Source organism: Pan troglodytes, chromosome 1 (genome assembly GCF_028858775.2).
Source record: "Pan troglodytes isolate AG18354 chromosome 1, NHGRI_mPanTro3-v2.0_pri, whole genome shotgun sequence".
Taxonomy (NCBI): domain Eukaryota; kingdom Metazoa; phylum Chordata; class Mammalia; order Primates; family Hominidae; genus Pan; species Pan troglodytes.
In genome coordinates this window covers 205,276,693-205,294,709 of record NC_072398.2, presented here as the reverse complement: position 1 = coordinate 205,294,709, position 18,017 = coordinate 205,276,693, and the positions used below count along the sequence as shown (strand labels likewise).

Genomic DNA, 18,017 nt, shown 5'->3' with positions numbered 1-18,017 from the left:
CTCAGAACCACCAAAGGAGCCTTTTAATTTTTTTGGAGTGGGAAGAAAACAGGCACCTCCTTTGAGCATGCTAATATAATTATAAAAGGAGAAACCAAAATAGCTAGTTCCTAATTTGTTCACCAGACTTCTTCCTTCTCTGACCAGCGTGGGGAACAGGCTTGGTGAGACAGACACGAAGACCCATCCAGGCCATTGAGGAACTGGGGGCTAAGAAGAACTTCAGGGAGACTGACAATGGCCACATTCTGTTGTAATTTATAAAAAGTGAAGGAAAATAGAATTCTGTAATGTATAAATTTGGGTGAAAATAACAGCCTCCAGTAAAATTTCCTAAATGAGTTAAAAAAAAAAAAGCATTTCAGACTTACGGAAAAGTTACAAAAATCTAGCAAGGATCTTACGTTTACCTTCACCCAGATTCCGCAAACGTTAACATTAATTTTACCCTGTTTGCTTTCTCTCTCTGTTTTTCACTCATTTGCTTTACATATATATCATATATATGCACACTGTGTGTATAATATATATATACACATGTACATACATATTGTCTTGCGAACCAATTTGAAAGTTGCAAATATAATGTCCTCTACCCTTAAATACTTCATTGTATATTTCCAAAAAGAATGACATTTTTCTTTTTCTTTTCTTTTTTTGAGATAGAGCCTTCCTCTGGGTAGAGGCCTAGGTGACACAGCAAGACCTCTGTCTCAAAAAAAAAAATATATATATATATATACACACACACACACACACATACACACATATATATATTTCACATACCATAAAATTCATATACCATAATATCTGACTTTTAAAGTATAAATTTTAGTCATTTTATTTCATTTTTGAGACGGAGTCTCGCTCTGTGGCTCAGGCTAGAGTGCAGTGGCGCAATCTCGGCTCACTGCAACCTCTGCCTCCCGGGTTCAAGAAATTCTCCTGCCTCAGCCTCCTAAGTACCTGGGATTACAGGCACCTGCCACCACGCCTGGCTAATTTTTGTATGTTTAGTAGAGACAAGATTTCACCATGTTGGCCAGGCTGGTTTTGAACTCCTGGCCTCAGATGATCCGCCCACCTGGGCCTCCCAAAGTGCTGGGATTACACGTGTGAGCCACCACGCACAGCCTCAGTCATTTTAATATATTCACAAATTGTGAATAATCACCACAATCAACTGTAGAAAAATTTCGTTACTCTGAAAAGACCCCATGCCCATGAACAGTCACTCCCCATTTCTCCCTTCCCCTAGTCCCTGGCGACCACTAATCTGCTTTCTGCTTGGATGGATTTGCTTATGCTGGACATTTCCTATAAATGGAATCATACTCCAGGTAGCATTTGTGCATCTGGCATCTTTCACTAATCGTAGTATCTCAAGTTTCATCCATGCTGTAGCCTACGACAGTGCTTCATTCCTTTTTCCATCTGAATAATATTCCATTGCAGGGTATACCACATTCTGTTGATCCATTCAATCAATGGACATTTGGGCTGTTTCCACTTTTTGGTTATTACAGATAGTGCCACTGTGAACATCTGTATCCAAGTTTTTGTGTGGCTGTATGTTGTTATCTTTCTGGGGTATGTGTCAGGGGTTCCCAAGACACCACCCCTGGGTTCAGTGATGCACTAGGAAGACTCATAGGACTCAGCCCATAGTTCTTGTCATGGCGATGATTTATTACAGTGAAAGGTTTCAGAGCAGCCGAGCACGGTGGCTCACGCCTGTAATCCCAGCACTTTGGGAAGCGAGGTGTGCAGATCAGGAGTTTGAGACCAGCCTGACCAACATGGAGAAACCCCTTCTCTACTAAAAATAAAAAAAAATCTACTAAAAAAGAGAAAAAGCATGCCTGTAATCCCAGCTACTCAAGAGGCTGAGGCAGGAGAATCGCTTGAACCCGGCAGGTGGAGGTTGCGGTGAACTGAGATCGCACCATTGCACTCCAGCCTGGGCAACAAGAGCAATACTCCGTCTCAAAAAAAAAAAAAAAAGAAAGAAAGAAAGAAAAGAAAAAGAAAAAAAGAAAGGTTACAGAGCAAAATTAGCAAAGGAAACAGTGGATGGGGACAACCCGGAGGAAACCAGGTGCAGGCTTCCAAGAGTTCTCTCCCAGTGAAGATGTGTAAGGTGTTATCGACCAGGGAAGCTCTTTAGAGACTTGGTGCCCAAGGTAGGCACCCCCTTCCTAACAAGTACCAGCATTCCACACTCCAGAAGGAAAGTAGCTGTTTAGCATAAGCCACATTGTACAAACGGTCGAGACACAGGACACCACCTTTATCAGTTAGAGACTGATAGGAGCACTCGCAAAACCCCAGTTCCTAGACACCAGCTGAGGACCCACCTCGCAAGCAGGCCTTTCTGAGGACAGACGTCTAAGACCTGCTGCATTAACTTTTCTGCACAGGTCCGTACCTAGAATTAGAATTGTTAGGTCATATGGTAACTCCATATTTAACTTTTTTTGCCAAACTGTTCTCCAAAGTGGCTGCACCGTTTTCATTCCAACCAGCCATGTATGAGGGTTCTGATTTCAGCATATCCTGGCCAACACTTTTCATTGTCCATCTTTTTTAGTATGATCATCCTAGTGGGACTAATAGGTTTTTAAGTTAGTGATTTACAAGCATTTAGGATTAAAAATGATGATCCGTAGGAGCCAAAATGGGTTCTCTAAGAACAATCATGCCAGTCTAACCCCCTATTTGCCTTAAAAAAAAAAAAAGCAATTTATTTTTCTGTACTAGCTGTACTAGGGCAGAGTGTTTTTATATTTCAGCCTGTCTTTCACAATATCTTGGTGTACAAAAATGGAGAATCGGGGGGTGTACGGATTGCTTGGCAGATTTCTTATTTGCTGATGAATGACATCAAAACAAACAAACAAAGAACAGAGCTGGGTCCAGGAGAGAGACTCCTGAGGCTGTTTTCCCAACTTAGTCCTCAGCTGGCTGTTTATGTTTCCGTTCAAAACCTGAGGGTAGATGCAGATAGCAGTCCCATCAAGTCTGCAGATTATGCAAAGCAGGCAGACACACGTGTTGAATAAGATCTTGTTCCAGAAAGGTTGGATCTGGAACCAGAGAGATCCTTACAGCGTGGAATGATAGGCAAAGTCCAAAGAGATGGAAGTTATTAGGGACAAATGACAAGTCCACACCTACACAATCTGGCACAGAGGTGACCAGAGCGAGTGTGCACTTTGGTTTCTGCCCATTTCCAAAAGAACAGCCAGCCATGACAAGTGAGTGACAGAGGTGTGGGGCTCCTGGAAGAACACTATGTCATGTGGGTCTGCAGTTTCAGAGGGCTCAATAGGTGAGTGCACTTCAAGAGCTGGCTCCCCGTGGCTGAAGGTCTGTGGTATGGAAGCAGGAAGAATTGTCTCCCCTGTGGCCCATAAGGGAAAACAGATTTCAATTGATTAAAGAAGAACTTTGTGAAACTCCACAATCAAATGGGCCTGGGAAGGTGGAGAGCAGCCCATCACTGAGAGTGTTCAAAAAGATACCACTGGCCGGGCACGGTGGCTCACACCTGTAATCCCAGCACTTTGGGAGGCCGAGGCTGGCAAATCACTTGAGGTCAGGAGTTTGAGACCAACCTGGCCAACATGGTGAAACCTCATCTCTACTAAAAATACAAAAATTAGCGTGGTGGCACGTGTCTGTAATCCCGGCTACTCGGGAGGCTGAGGCAGGAGAATTGCTTGAGTCTGGGAGGCAGAGGTTGTGGCAAGCTGAGATTTCGCCACTGCACTCCAGCCTGGACAGCAGAGCGAGACTCCATCTCAAAAAAAAAAAAAAGAGACTACTATTAAGGAACTTCCCAGGAGACCTTTGAGGTCTTAAAACTGCCTAAGCATGACAGCAGGAACTGTCCATCTCTAAAGTCCAGGTATTACCCACGGCACACATCCCCAGTTCCAGAGTGAAAACATTAGCCTTTCTGTAGGTCACCCTTTCTTGTGCCCCTCATAGTCCTACCTGTCCATCAGAACTCTTGTTCATCTGTCCACGAAGCTTCCCTTGAGACACACACTTGCCCCCTTCTGAACACCTGTTGCCCAGCAGCCCCTCCTCTCTGGCTTGATTGCCTGTTATATGTCTTGCTTGTGAAGCGTGTGGTCCACGTTGAGTCTTCCAGCCACGTGTTAAGCTCCAGAGCCAATTCAGCAAATACTTAACAAGCACCTTCTTTGTGCCAGTCCTTGGATGCATTGTGGGGCACGTAGCAGTGAATGGGGGTGGAGGGTCTGACCAAATAGTTGCAGGTATAAAAGCTTGACTGCAGACCACCATGGGTCTGCATCAGGAATGTGGGAAGGATGACTTCAGGCTGGGAGGAAGGTCTCCCTGCAAAAGTGCCCTTTCAGCTGGGACCTGAAGGAAGATGGGCAGTTGGCAGGGGGGTGGGGGGTAGGGGCTGGAAGTGCATTACCACCATGGCTATAGCCCAGACACAGGACAGGATACCTGGTAGGGGCTTGCTTAGGGTGTGTTAGGGAGAGAGAGAAGGACCACCTGGCTAGGAGGCTGTCCGCTTCATCCCCTGTCCCCTGCTCACCCAGCACCTAGGCTGAGCCACCCATGGCCGGAGTCGGGAGGCATGTGTGCATTGAAGGAACGAAAGCAAGAAGAGGCAGCTCTGATTGCCTTGTGAATTCAGTCCCCAGCGATGCTGGGATGTTTTGTGCCTTCATTCCCTCCCTTGGTATGGATGACTATGAAAACGGGCCACGTTCCAAACCTCACATTCCTGCAGTGACAGCTTCTTTGAGACCACGTAGATACCTATGATTCTCGTAGTTACTCCGGAACACCCACTTCTCTCTCTCTAGGTAGGGGGAATTTTCAGGGTAGGGTGTGGCCCCCCGCTTAGACCTTTCCTCCTTTTCTGCTGTCATTTATGCTTTAACAGCTTGCTGCTTGCCCCTGCCAGCCCCCCAGCCACCTGCCCTCTCTCCCCCGATACTGACTTAATAGAGCCCTCAGATAAGAGAGACTGAAGGAGGAGGCCATTCTCTCTCAAGCACTCATGCCTGGCAATTATTTGTCGTTATTGCCAATTCAAGATAAGTAGAAAATAACAGAGGAATGGAACCAGGACTCAAAGCCCACGCCAAGCCCTTGGCTGTGTTACCATGACGTTTGCTTGTGTGTCACGTGGGAAGCCACATGTCTGGCCAAGCCTGGGGGGTGTCAGCTGCCCTGGGAGATGAGTGAACGGGGTTCTGGCCTGGCTGCTGTGCTGCCATGACCACTTCTTGTCTCTGGGCCTCAGTTTCATCATCTGTGAAATGGGGCAGTGGTGCTAGATTATTCTGCCATTTCACGGAGAGTCCAGGCCATGCACCTGTCGGGTCTGCCTGCCCTCCTGGTCTGTGCGTGTGGGCTGCAGCAGTGAGAGTAGCTGTTTACTATCCCGGTGTGCCTGGAAGAGACGTCTCCTAAGCGCGGGCACCAGGAGTGGCCGAGCATGGAGAATACAGGTGGTGATATCCTAGAAAGCGGGCCGCTAAGGCGGGAAACACAGGCTGGGAGAGAGGAGGGGAAAGCCAGCGGACACAGGACAGTGTCTGGAAGTGAGGTGAGTGATACAAACAATATAACAGATTGGTGCTTCTCAGATGTGGCCCCTGGGCCAGCAGCAGCACAGGGGAACTGGTAGAAAAGCAGATTCTTGGGCCCCACCCCAGACCTGCTGAATCAAAAACTCAGGGTGGGGCCCAACAGTCTGTTTTAACAAGTCCCCCAGTGATTCTGATGCAAGCTAACATTTGAGAACTAAGAGACTGGATGAAAGGAGGGGTGGATAGATGAGGCTTGGAGAGCCAGTATTTTAAAGGTCAAGGAGGAAATCGAGCTAGTGCTTGTCAATCACTTGCTGTGTCTGGTTGGAAACTGGGCATTCCCACTACACTCTTTCATTTAAACCTATCAGGATGGTGGCAAGGCCTGCCTTGTCCCTTGCTAAAGCAGATCTCAGCTGATGCAACTGATTTCACGCCAAAGTCACAGAGATAGCGGCAGAGGTGGGATTAGAACCTCGGCATCTCTGATCTAGGAGCCTGAGTATTTCCCAGCACACTAGGCTGCCTCCCCATCCACCTGCGCCTCAGCTCTGCTGCCACCGCGGGCCCCTGGCTCCTCCTCTGCTCAACGGGTCACCCCAGAACTCTGCTGTGTTGTGCTCCCTCTGCAGCCAGCCATGCCAAGGGAAAAGGGGCACACCATAAAGGCAAGTGAGGGAGACCTTGGGGGCTGCAGCACAGGGTTGGGGGTGGACTGTCACCTTGCATCTGCTTCAGCCTGAAGGTCTTGGGGCAGCTGGGGAGCAAGGTGCTGGCGTGATGCTCCTGAGAGCTGATGCAGCTGCCTTGCATAGTAAGAACTCATGCATACTCTGGGTGACAGTCCACATAGGAAGAACTTGTGCATACTCTGGGTGACAGTCCATAGGCATCCATTGTGCCAAGCCCTGTGCTGGTTGCTGTGGGAGAAACTGAGGCAAGGCAAGTGTTGTTTCTAGCCTCAAGGAGTTTATGATCCAGAGCCAGAGGAACAACAAGTAACTGGGGTGAGCTGGAGTGCATGGGAGGCCAGGGTAGGTCAAAGGAGTTCAAAGAGACTCGTATGGTGATTTTAGGGGACAAAACCAAGGCTTTGGGGACAGACCTAAGGCTTTGGAGCCAGAGGGGATGGCTCAATTCCCAACATTATCACTGACTCACTGAGCGATCTCGGATGAGTTACCTCATGTCTACAACCCGTCTCCTTAGCTATAAAATGGGTTAACAATACCTGGCTCGGGAATGTTCCATTATAGCAAGCACTCATTTTCCTTCCCTTCGGAGGATGACTTTAAGCCAGAGCAAAACAGGGAAGGCTTCCTGGAAGAGGTGACTTTTCACTTTGGCACTGAAGGATATCTAGAATTTAGTGCTTTTTCTGTCTTCTCTAAGAAATCTGTGGGTAGGCCCTAGACACATGGCGTTGTCTAAGAAGAATGACCTTCCCAGCAGCTATAACTGTACAAATAAAATCATGTTGAGAGGAAGTCACTTTCTTCAATTTGGAAAATTTGGAAGGTTATCTTTTAGTTTAAAATCCTGTTGCAAAGGGCAAAGCCAGGCGGCCAGTGCGCACTGCCAGGAATCGTCACACTGAGGTTCTCTCTATGCTGCTTTTTCTTGCAGATGATGCAGTTTGCTTGGCAGAGCTATAAGCGTTATGCAATGGGGAAAAACGAACTCCGTCCACTAACAAAAGATGGCTACGAGGGTAACATGTTCGGTGAGTCGATTCAAACCACTTTGATATCGGGAGGGACCCACCGCCCCGCCAGTGGCTGAGTGGAATTTTACTTTTGGCTTTTCACCTCCTGAGTTGTGGGGGGCTCCACAGTTCTCCAGATCTGGGGCCTTCCAAGTCTGTGTTTCCTCTGGGCTGTTCAGGCTTCTGAGTCCTCCTAGATTTAGGGGGAATCCTATATGCTTCTCTCTAGCCTTAGAGACTGCTTTGTATGAAATTATCATTTATTTTTTAGAGTGAAGAAATGGAGTAGGGGTAGTGAAGGATGGAGATTTGTTTCCGTGGAGGTTTGGAGACCTAAAGGACACAGAGGACCAGGTTTAAATCCACTCCTCTGGAGTGTGGCCGTGAAATGGTCTTGGATGTTTTCGTAGATTGCTGAACACATATCTGATGGGGCTGGGTACATGCTATTTAGAGTCGGGGCGGAGGGCCGGGCGTGGTGGCCTTCACCTGTAGTACCAGTCACTTGGGAGGATGAGGTGGGAGGATCCCTTGAGCCTGGGAGTTCAGGTCCGGCCTGGGCAGCATATTGAGACCCCATTTCAAAACGACAACAGCAGCAAAAACAAAAGGGTATAGAGTCATGGCTCACAAGCTACTCGGAAGCCAAGTGGAGCAGCCGCACATCAGGAGCGGGGGCATGGGGCATGGGGCCTGCTACTGCCTGGCAACTCGTTGTATTTTATCTGCAGCCGCACTTGCTGGTGTCTTTGTCCTCCTCCAGCCACAGGATTCTCCTAACCTAGAGCCTTGGGAGTCTCTCTCTGTGGCTCAGAGGGACTGCAGGGTGCCTTCTTGTGGGCATGGGCTCAGATTCCAACAGTAACACCCATGCAAGTTGCCAGCCCCCTTGTCTGCAGCCTGGCCTCCATCTCCCCTGAGGGACAGGAGTAGTGTGGGGCTGGAGAGGGGCAGTCCCATACCTGGATTCCTCACCCCTTACAGATACAGGCTCCTGAAGTCAGGAACCAAATAACTGAGTCTGAGATGGAAATTCCCAGGAAAATCTTCAAGGCAAATTTACAAGGGATATCCCCCCATCACCCCCATCGTGTGCAGCCCTATCAGAGATGTCCATGTTATGGAAAGAGTGACAGGAATCTGCCCTCCTCCCCTTCACCAGTCAGATCGTCACCTGTCTGACTGTTCAGACATTTCACTCCCCTTGCGGGAAGTGGGGTGTGGACTGGGGCAGCTTTATGTATTTATTTCTCTCATTATCCTAGGAGTGTATGGGGGAAAAGGAAAGTATCAAAAAAGTGCAAATCAGGCAAAAAAAAAAATCTGTTCTGCTCTGTAGATGCAGCCTTCATTGACATCTTTGCTTATTTCCTCTCAATCTTCTTTCTGCTTTTTTTCCCTTTTATATACCATTTTATGTCCTTTCTACTTTTTTTTTTGACTTCATGTTATATCGTGTTTCCCGAAGTCATCTAAATGTTTTCATAAAGAATGTTTTAACGGTGTCTGTGATTGTATGGATATGCCATAATTCATTTAACTATCTTGCTAATGTTGGGCAAAGATTGTTTCCATTTTTTTGCTATTAAAAATAATGCATGACTTATCTTTGTGCATAAAATTTTGTCTCAGGATGGATTTTTAGAGATGAATTCCTGAGTCAAATGGGAGGAAGAGAGATGTTTCTTTTACTTCAAATATGAATTAAAGAGATGTATTGATTCCCATTAGGAACCTGGCTGTCTTACCTGCCTAGAACAGAGAACTTCCACGCATATCCTACATCAGCCCTGGGGAAAGATTGCTGGTGCAGATCCCATCAAAGTTGTGGAGCTTTTGCTGTTAGTATAAACAGGGACATTATCAAGAAAGCTTCCTCCTTCTCTCTAAACACAGTTTGCAAATATTCAGGGAATTGGTGGTGGGGTGGGAGGGGCTGATGATTCCTGAAACTGCACACAGCATGGGCGCAGCTATTGCTTATACCATCACAGGAAACACTTCTGGGAGGGATTCCATTTTGTAAAATTCCTCAGGGCCTGGGATTTAAATCTCAACCCTCTGGCCCCTTTCCAGTCATCAAGCCTGGTGGCGCATGCTTGAGCCGTCTGGAATGGTGGAAAGAACCCGGAGTTAGAATCAGATGACCTGGGCACAAGTCCTCACTCTGTCCTGAGCTGTGTGGCCAAGTCCAAGGCACTTAACCTCTCTTGGCCCCTGTTAGTTCATCATTCATACTGGGACTGCTATAAGGATATAAATGAGTATGTACGAACAAGCAAAGGGCCATGTCTACATGAGTGATTTATGATTTCTGTTGTAATAAATGAGGTTGGCAGTTGTCCCAGTGAGCCCGTGGCAGGCTCTGAGGTCCCTTGGGTTGTCTGTCTCAGGAGTGGCCTTGGCAGGGCCCAGGGAGCCCTGTCATCCAGTACATGTAGCGTTCCTAGCAGTGAGGCAGAGCCTTCCCTCTGCAGCTAGCAGATCAGCCGCAGTGGGCGGCTGGCACCTGGGAAAGGGAGATGCATGAGGACCAGGTGCTGGGTGGGGAAAGCCGGTCTTGACTGACTCCTTCACTCCATATGTAACTTGTTAGGTGCCAGTGCCTAGTGGTGACTGCTGGGGATACAGGGATAAATGGGACAGCGAAAGTTCTACCAACTCTGCCAAGACATGCACTGGCAACCCTTCCTGGAGCCTCTTGGAGGTCTGTCTAGGTGCTCTCAGAGAGAGGGACAAGTGGGGGTGACCACAAGTGCTGACATGGACCATCCTTACGGGCTGGAACTTCCGGCAGACCTGATTTAAATTCAGACTTTACTACTTCCTGGTTGTGTGACCTTGGACAAGTCATTTCTCTCCAAGGCTGAGTTTTTCTGTAAATTGTAACTAATGATATACTCAAATCCTGACCTAAGGACTGCCTGACAAATAGAACCTGTTCGTAGGTAGTAGCTCAGATTACTGTCACCACAAATGGGTCATAGGATACGGAGGCTTATGGGTACACACCCAAAGGAGGAGGGCTGAGGGGCATTCTTGGAGCCTGAGAGGGGTTCTAGTTGGGGTGAACCCATGAGGGGCATTGAAGCTAGACTATTCCTGAAGGTAGGAGATAAACTGGCCTGAATGAAGCAGCTTGTCACCCACCTTCTTTTCTGGACTTATGGGGGCTGCTGGGTTGCATCATTCCTGGACATTTAATGTCCTCCCTATAGGCTGAGCCCTGCAGACATGGGACACTGGGTGCAGTCAGGTGGCAGGTTGTGCCCATTCTGCTGTGCTGTCTGAGTAGGGTATACGAGGAGACCCTGAGCAGCGCCCCGCCTCCTGGTGCTCGGCTTGGACACTGGTTCCTATGGCCTCGTCCCTGGCCTGCAGGGCTGGCAGGGCTGTGTGTGGGGAAGGGTAATGAGTTCACACAGGTGCCTAGTTTTGCTGAGATTTACAGGAGCTGCAGCGAGGGCAGTCAGATGCCCAAGCCTGGTCTCCTGGTGCGGCACTTCACCAAGTGAATCCCCCTCCCAGTCGCCCACTTGCCCTTCCTTGAATCTATTCTTACTTTAAGGACAAGATCTCTGGGTGAGGCGTCTCTGAAGCCAGTTTCTGTGTCCTAAGCAAGTCAGTGTCAAAGTGGCTTTGTTTTTACCCACATCCAGCTCAGCAGGCCCTGTCAGAAGATGTTCCCCAAACCCCAGTGGCCACCAACAAAGAGGATGCAGCCCGTTCCTCACCTTGTGGCTCAGGCTAAGGCTGATCTCTGCCTCTTTTTTTTTTTTTTGAGATGGAGTCTTGTTCTGTCGCCCAGGCTGGAGTGCAGTAGTGCGATCTCAGCTCACTTCAGCCTCTGCCTCCCAGGTTCAAGTGATTCTCCTGCCTCAGCCTCCTGAGTAGCTGGGATTAGAGGCGTGTGCCACCACGTCCGGCTAATTTTTGTATTTTCAGTAGAGACGGGGTTTCACCATGTTGGTCAGGCTTGTCTCAAACTCCTGACCTTGTGATCTTCCCTCCTCGGCTTCCCAAAGTGCTGGGATTACAGGCATGAGCCACTGCGCCCGGCGCATATCTGCCTCTTTCTCCTCTGCTGAGAGGTGGCCAGACAGGGCAGTTATTGTCTGGCTGGGTGGCAGAAAGAGCATGGGCTTTGAATCCAGACAGGCCTGGGTGGAAAGTCTGGGTTACTGCTTAGAGGCTGTGGAGTGGGGCAGGGGTCCCGCCTCCAGTCTGTGGTGAGGATTAGAGAGGAGACCTGCAAAGGCTTAGCCCCGTGCCAGGCACAGAGCAGGCACTTGATCAGGGGGGTGCTGTTATTGCCATTATGTCACAGAGGTGAATTTGCAGCTTGAAGAATGCATGGCAGAGTCAGGGGAGGCAGGGGAGGAACCAGCCGTGAAGTGGCTCAGTACCCTGAGGCCCGGCTTCCTCGCCTGTAAAAAGGTACAGATGTTACACCTGCTGCTAGGCTTTGGGGGAATATTAAATAAGCTAGCTAAAGAACATGGACTCAGCCGGGTGCAGTGGCTTACACCTGTAGTCCCAGCACTGTGGGAGGCCGAGGCGGGTGGATCACTTGAAGTCAGGAGTTCGAGACAAGCCTGGCCAACATGGTGAAAGCCCATTTCTACTAAAAATACAAAAATTAGCTGGACGTGGTGACGTATGTCTATAATCCCAGCTACTCGGGAGGCTGAGGCAGGAGAATCGCATGAACCCATGAGGTGGAGGTTGCAATGAGCCAAGATCGCGCCACTGCCCTCCAGCCTGGGCAACAGAGACCCTGTCTCAAAAACAACAACAACAACAATTAAAAAGAACTTGGACTCTGGGGCCAGATGGTTTGCACGTGCATGCTGCTTTGCCACTGCATGACCTTGGGCGAGTTTCTTAACTTCTCTGGGCCTCAGTTTTCCCATCTATAAAGTGGGAACAATAATGGTACCGCCTTCACAAGATTGTTTTGAGAACAAAATGAGTTCACACACGTGAAGTGCTTATATTCATGCACAACACATAGGAAGCATTCATCAAGCATCAGCTGCGATGAGGATGCTGCAAAACCCTTAGAACAGTGTGTGCTGCTCCCATTTTGATTGGGGTGGGAGTCCAAGTCCCCTGGACCCAGGAACCCCCATGAGGACTTCAGGGCTTTCCCAGCCCTGATTCCCCGTTTTTTCCCCCAGCCCTCAAATGCCCATGGCAGAAATCTTGGGTGAGCCGATCATTGGTAGGCTGTGTACCTCTCACAACTTCATTTAAGCAGCTTACACTGGAACTTTTAACAGGAGGAGGTGGGGAATGTTAGGGTTCACAATCTTGGAATAAATCAGCCTCCTGCCAATGGCCAATGGGGGTCAGCTGGCCAGCCTTGAAAGTACTTAACAGATATCCATCTTTCCAATAAATCTGTGTAGTCCGTGAGAAATTCATCCTCCCTTGGCAGCAGGGGAAATTGTCAAGGGGCACAAAGTCCTGGAATGTCACCCCTAGAAGGGTTCTTTGATGGCGAGTCCAACCCCCTCATTTAGAGTTGAGGAAACCAAGGCTCAGAGAGGGGAAAGGGCTTGCCTGGTGTGATCCAGAGTGTTAACTGGGGGACTGGGACTGGAACTCTGGTGTCCTGAGTCTCAGTGCAGCGCTCTTTGCACCGCACACTCTGAGATCAGCTAGATCGTTCAAGGCCATGCTGTCAAAACAGAGCTCTGCCCATCATGGCCAAGTCACCACTAGCAACTAGAAATCCTCAGAGCATTAGCAGGGGGAAACTGTCTCTTAGGAGGTGTATGATTTCGGGCCCAAGAACCCATTCCTTGCACATACATTATGCCAGGCACCATAGCTGTATTCACTCTCTTTCTAAAATATATATATTTCTTAATTAATTCAGACGGGGTCTTGCTATGTTGCCTGGGCTGATCTTGAACTCCCGTGCTCAAGTGATCCTCTCAAAGTGCTAGGATTACAGGCGGGAGCCACTACGTCCAGCCCATAGCTGTATTCCCTTTGTCTGCCTCACAGCCCTTATAAAATCTAAATTACCCATCTTATCCCCATTGCACAGATGAGGAGACTGGGATTTGGCAAGTTTGAGGACTTGCAAAGTCTTAATCCCAGTTCCGCTGGACTTCAAAACCCAAGCCATAAACTACCATGCTGCCATGTCCCCCAGTGACCACATGCAGTGGCCGCCAAGAACACAGTGGGGTAGGGGAATGGTCTCTGGGTTGGTGTGTGCCACGTCCTGTACACCACTGCCCCCAGTGGAAGGCCAGGGAAGGCATGTGATATCGTGGTCAGGGTCTGCAGCCTCCCATCTCTAGGCATCATCATTTATTAGACATCAGCTGAGTACTCAGGGGTCGAACAGAAGACTCAGATTTCCCTCTTTTCTTCCACCATAGGAACATCTTTTATCCGTGCCTAATAACCTAAAAACATCTACAGTTCACCCTTGAACAACACAGGGGTAAGAGGCACCAACCCCCTGCATAGTTGAAAATCTGAGTATAACTTTTGACTTCCCAGAAACTTAACTGCTTATTAGCCTACTGTTGACTGGAAGCTCTACCAATAATAAAAAGTTAATACATATTTTGTATGTTCTGTGTATGTACTGTATTACAATAACATAAGCTAGAGAAAATTAAATCTTATTAAGAAAATAAAGGAAGAGAAAATATATTCACTGTCCATTAAGTGAAAGTGGATCATCATAAAGGTCTTCATCCTCATCATTTTCCTGCTGAGCAGGCTGAGGAGGAGGAAGTGGGGGTTGGTCTTCTGTCTCAGGAATGGCAGAGGCAAAAGAAAATCTGCGTTGGCTGGGTCCGGTGGTCCATGTCTGTAATCCCAGCACTTTAGGAGGCCAAGGTGGGCAGATCCCCTGAGGTCAGGAGTTCGAAACCAGCCTGGCCAACATGGTGAAACCCGTCTCTACTAAAAATACAAAATAATTAGCTGGACACGGTGCCGCCCACCTGTAGACCCAGCTACTTGGGAGGCTGAGGCAGGAGAATTGCTTGAACCTGGGAGGTGGAGATTACAGTAAGCCGAGATCGCCCCACTGCACTCCAGCTTGGGTGACAGAATGAGACTCCATCTCAAAAAAAGAGAAAATTTGCGATTAGGTGGACCCACGCATTACAAGTTCTTGTTGATCAAGGCCAAATGTACTTGCAAAACATACCATTGGCTGTCAGTGTGACGGACAGAGAGGAGAATGGATTTGAGAACTAGACCAGCCTAAGTTTGAATCGTGTCTCTGCCACTTTGTAGTCATGTCACTTTGGGCGAGTTTCTTAACTTCTCTGCACCTCATTTTCCCCATCTGTACAATGGGGATAACAACTACTTCACTCAACAGCTGTAAGGATTAAAGAAAGTTGATGTGTGTAAAACACCTGATGTATAGTACCTGCCCATATACATTCATAAAATGTAGGCTGCTGTCATTATTATGTTTGTAAAAAGTAATAATGAGAATAAGTATAGTCCAAGGAAAGAAACAGTGCCTGGCGCAGAGTAGGCTTTCAGTACATTTTGTAGAATAAATAAATTGCCTAGTGCAGTCTCTGAGTGCCCTATTTTCCCTCATGTCCTTCGGCCTGGGTTTGGCTGGGTAAGGGCTGTGTCTTGCTGTGTTCTCTATTCCTCGCATCCCCTGCAGCTGCCTTGACCTCTCGTCACAGAGTACACTCCGAATCAGCAGACAGACCCTGTAACAAGTAGCAGTTCTGCTTAGTCAGCAGATCTGATGTTCAGGCATCTTCTCTGTGCTTGTGTGGCCAAAAGTAACATCTCCCTGCTCTGAGCCAGCCCCAGGATGACCATGAGGAGCCCCAAATTGGATTCCGCCTCTGCCTCGCAAATCCCCAATAGAACTGCCAGCCAAATCCCCATTTTGAGGGATGATTTATGGCCTTGGGTGAGTTAAGAGGCAAAATGAACACAGCATGATTTTCAGATCACAGGCTGGGAATGTTCAGCCTTGGCAGAGAGAAAAATCATCTTTGCCTTGTAAACGGAGCAAATGTGATGTTGAAGAGGGAATAAATCCAGGCCCCAAGATGTCATTTTTACAATTGCTTTTTGGCGTGTGACTTAGTAGTGCCTTCTGCAAACTGTTCATACTCTCCCCCTCCACACACACACACCAGCCTTGGTGGGTCTTTTTGTGGGGGTGAGAGTTACTCCACCAGTGTGGCTGCCTTGGGAACTGCAGATGTTGCCAGATAGATAGTTTGTGAAAACCAGCTGCTTCCCTAGTTTTCCATGGATCTCCACGTATGTTTCTGGGAGGTAGCAGCTTTGACTTCAGAGATATGCCTGGGTTTAAATCCCATCCCTAGCACTTACCAGCTGAGTGAAATTGGGCAAGTCACAAACTTCTCTGAACCTCAGTCTACTCACCTGTGAAATGGGGGGTTAGCACATAGTAAGCCTTCACCAAACATTACATTTTTTTTCTTCCCTGCAGGTATACACACCCTTCCCGGTGTATACATTTGACTTATCTGGCTGAAAATACCATAACTACTTGATGAGTTTTGGTTTTTGGAGGTTTTTTTCTGGAGAAAAAAAATCCATAGCTCCTGGAAACTCAGTGTTGGGCTATGTTGCTCACTGATTCTGGCAGGCCGCGGTGCACATTCCTGACCCAGGCTTTGAGTTTGTTTTGAGAAAAAGCTGTCATCAGCTTTGTAAGTGGTGATGTTGCAATTCCTTGGATAGGATGGGTCAGGCTTAAGGGCAGCAAGCAAACCTTCCTGGTAGTCACATGCTTTGAGAGCCCTGAAAGCTCCATCCGGAGGCCAGAGGATATAAAAGTCGGAGGAAATGGCTTAGGAGCACTGGTCACTGATAGCCAGGCCCTTAGCCCAAGGAAGATAAGAGAACCTGCTGTTAGACAGATGCTACGGCCCCATGGTGGTCTCCTTGTGGCCTTGAGTGACATGTGCACAATTCCTCGGCCACCTTCTGATGATCAGAACATTCCTGGGGCCCAAGGGATGATCATCAGAGCAAAGCACGCCTCGAAATTAGCTTGCTGCAGTGTCGTGCACTCACACCGCCGACCGACCACTCACCGCTCCACACTCTGCCCTTTCCTTCTTCAAAGAGTTTTTTGCCAAGCAGTTTCTAATTAAGATGCATCTTGGCCATTTTCTTGTTCTTTAAAAGGCTTTCCACTAGCACAGAGCATAATTTATTTCTCTAGAAAATATAGTAGCAAGTTGTTGTCAAAAGAAAATTGGAGGTTAGGACTAGCCTTGGGTTCGTGTCCCCGCTCTGGCGCCAGCAGCCGAGTGATCCGGCCTCCTCTGGGCCTCGTCTCTTCATCAGTACAAAGGGGTTTGCTTTGTCTCTGCCCAGGGTTCTGTGACTGCTGGTTGGTTACTAGGTTGATTTCTTTCTGTCTTTCTTTCTTTTTCATTTCGAAGGGGGTATTTGGGCTGGTCTTCTTGGAATCTGAGATTTCAGCAACAAGTCTTGTTCCTGTCAGGAGAGGAGTGAGTCAGGGTGTCTATTCCCAGAGCAAGTTGCTGGGGATGTAGGAGATGATTCATATTGAAATTGACATTCTCTCCTGGTGGCAGCGTGTTCCGCCCACTTTGCGAAGACCTTTCCTTCCTTAGAAACAAGGCTGAGCCTACAGCAACAGCCTCCTTTTCTTCTCACCGCATTGATGGCAGCACTTGCCAAGTTTCCCAGCAAACCCTGTGACAAATAGGTATGTGCATTCCCAGAATCTCAGACTGCCAGGCCACTTGGATCCTTTGTAGCCTGTGGTCCAGTGTCTGAGGACCGGGAGGCAGGTCCTGAGAGGGCCGGGACTACCTGAGGTCAGACAGCCAGGATCGAACCCTGGTCTTCTAACTTGAGCCTCTATTTTTTTTGTTTTAAAATTACTTTTTAAAAATTGGGGTATAACTTATAACATGTCTACATTAAAATGCACAAATCTTAAGTGCACAGTCTAATGGATTTTACATATAGTTACCTCTGTGTAACTGCCATGCAGGTCAAGATTAAAAGCATTTCCATCACCCTAAAAGGTTCTCTCAGGTCCCTCCTAGTCTGTGGCTCCCCAAGGGTAGCTGCTGTTCTTTTTTTACTTTTTTTTTTTCTTCTTTTTTTAAATATAGACAGGGTCTAGCTCTGTTGTCCAGACTGGAGTGCAGTGGTGTGACCATAGCTCACTGCAGCCTCTAACTCCTGGGCTCAAACAATCCTCCCACCTCAGCCTCTGGGTAGCTAGGACTACAAGCACAGGACACCACGCCTGGCTAATTTTTTAAATTTTTTGTAGAGATGAGGTCTTGCTATGTTACCCAGGCTGGTCTCAAACTCCTGGCCTCAAGGGGTCCTCCTGCCTCAGCCTCCCACAGTGTTGGGATTACAGGCGTGAGCCACCATGCCTGACTGAGTGGCCACTATTCTGACTTCTATCACCATAGATTAGTTTTGTCTGCTTTAAAATTCTGTATTATACTGCGTGTACTCTTTTATGGTGTGCTTTTTTCGTTGTTATTGTATCATGAACACTAGTTTGTTTTTCCTGTTTTTCTTTCCGTTCTGTTCCTGGACATTTTTATTTTCAGGATTTGGTTGTATCATACCAGAAAGAAACCCTGTACTCAATGGCAGTTACTCCTCATTTCTCATCCTCTTTCCCCCCTTCCCCAGCCCTAGGCAACCACTAATCTACTTTCTGTCTCTGTATAGATTTG

At 47.9% G+C, this 18,017-nt stretch overlaps 1 protein-coding gene across 2 annotated transcripts in view; it reads left to right on the top strand.

Annotated features, from left to right (window-relative positions):
• The window catches only part of MAN1C1 (mannosidase alpha class 1C member 1), a 166,076-nt gene that overhangs the window by 61,699 nt on the left and 86,360 nt on the right, over nt 1-18,017 (top strand). Inside the window, exon 2 of one of the 2 annotated variants that reach the window (XM_016956569.4) lies at nt 7,212-7,308. The exons of the other annotated variant lie outside the window; for it this stretch is intronic. Within the exon in view, the coding sequence (XP_016812058.1) occupies nt 7,212-7,308 (97 nt within the window). The remainder of the gene's footprint in view (nt 1-7,211; nt 7,309-18,017) is intronic. 2 annotated transcript variants of the gene reach the window in all.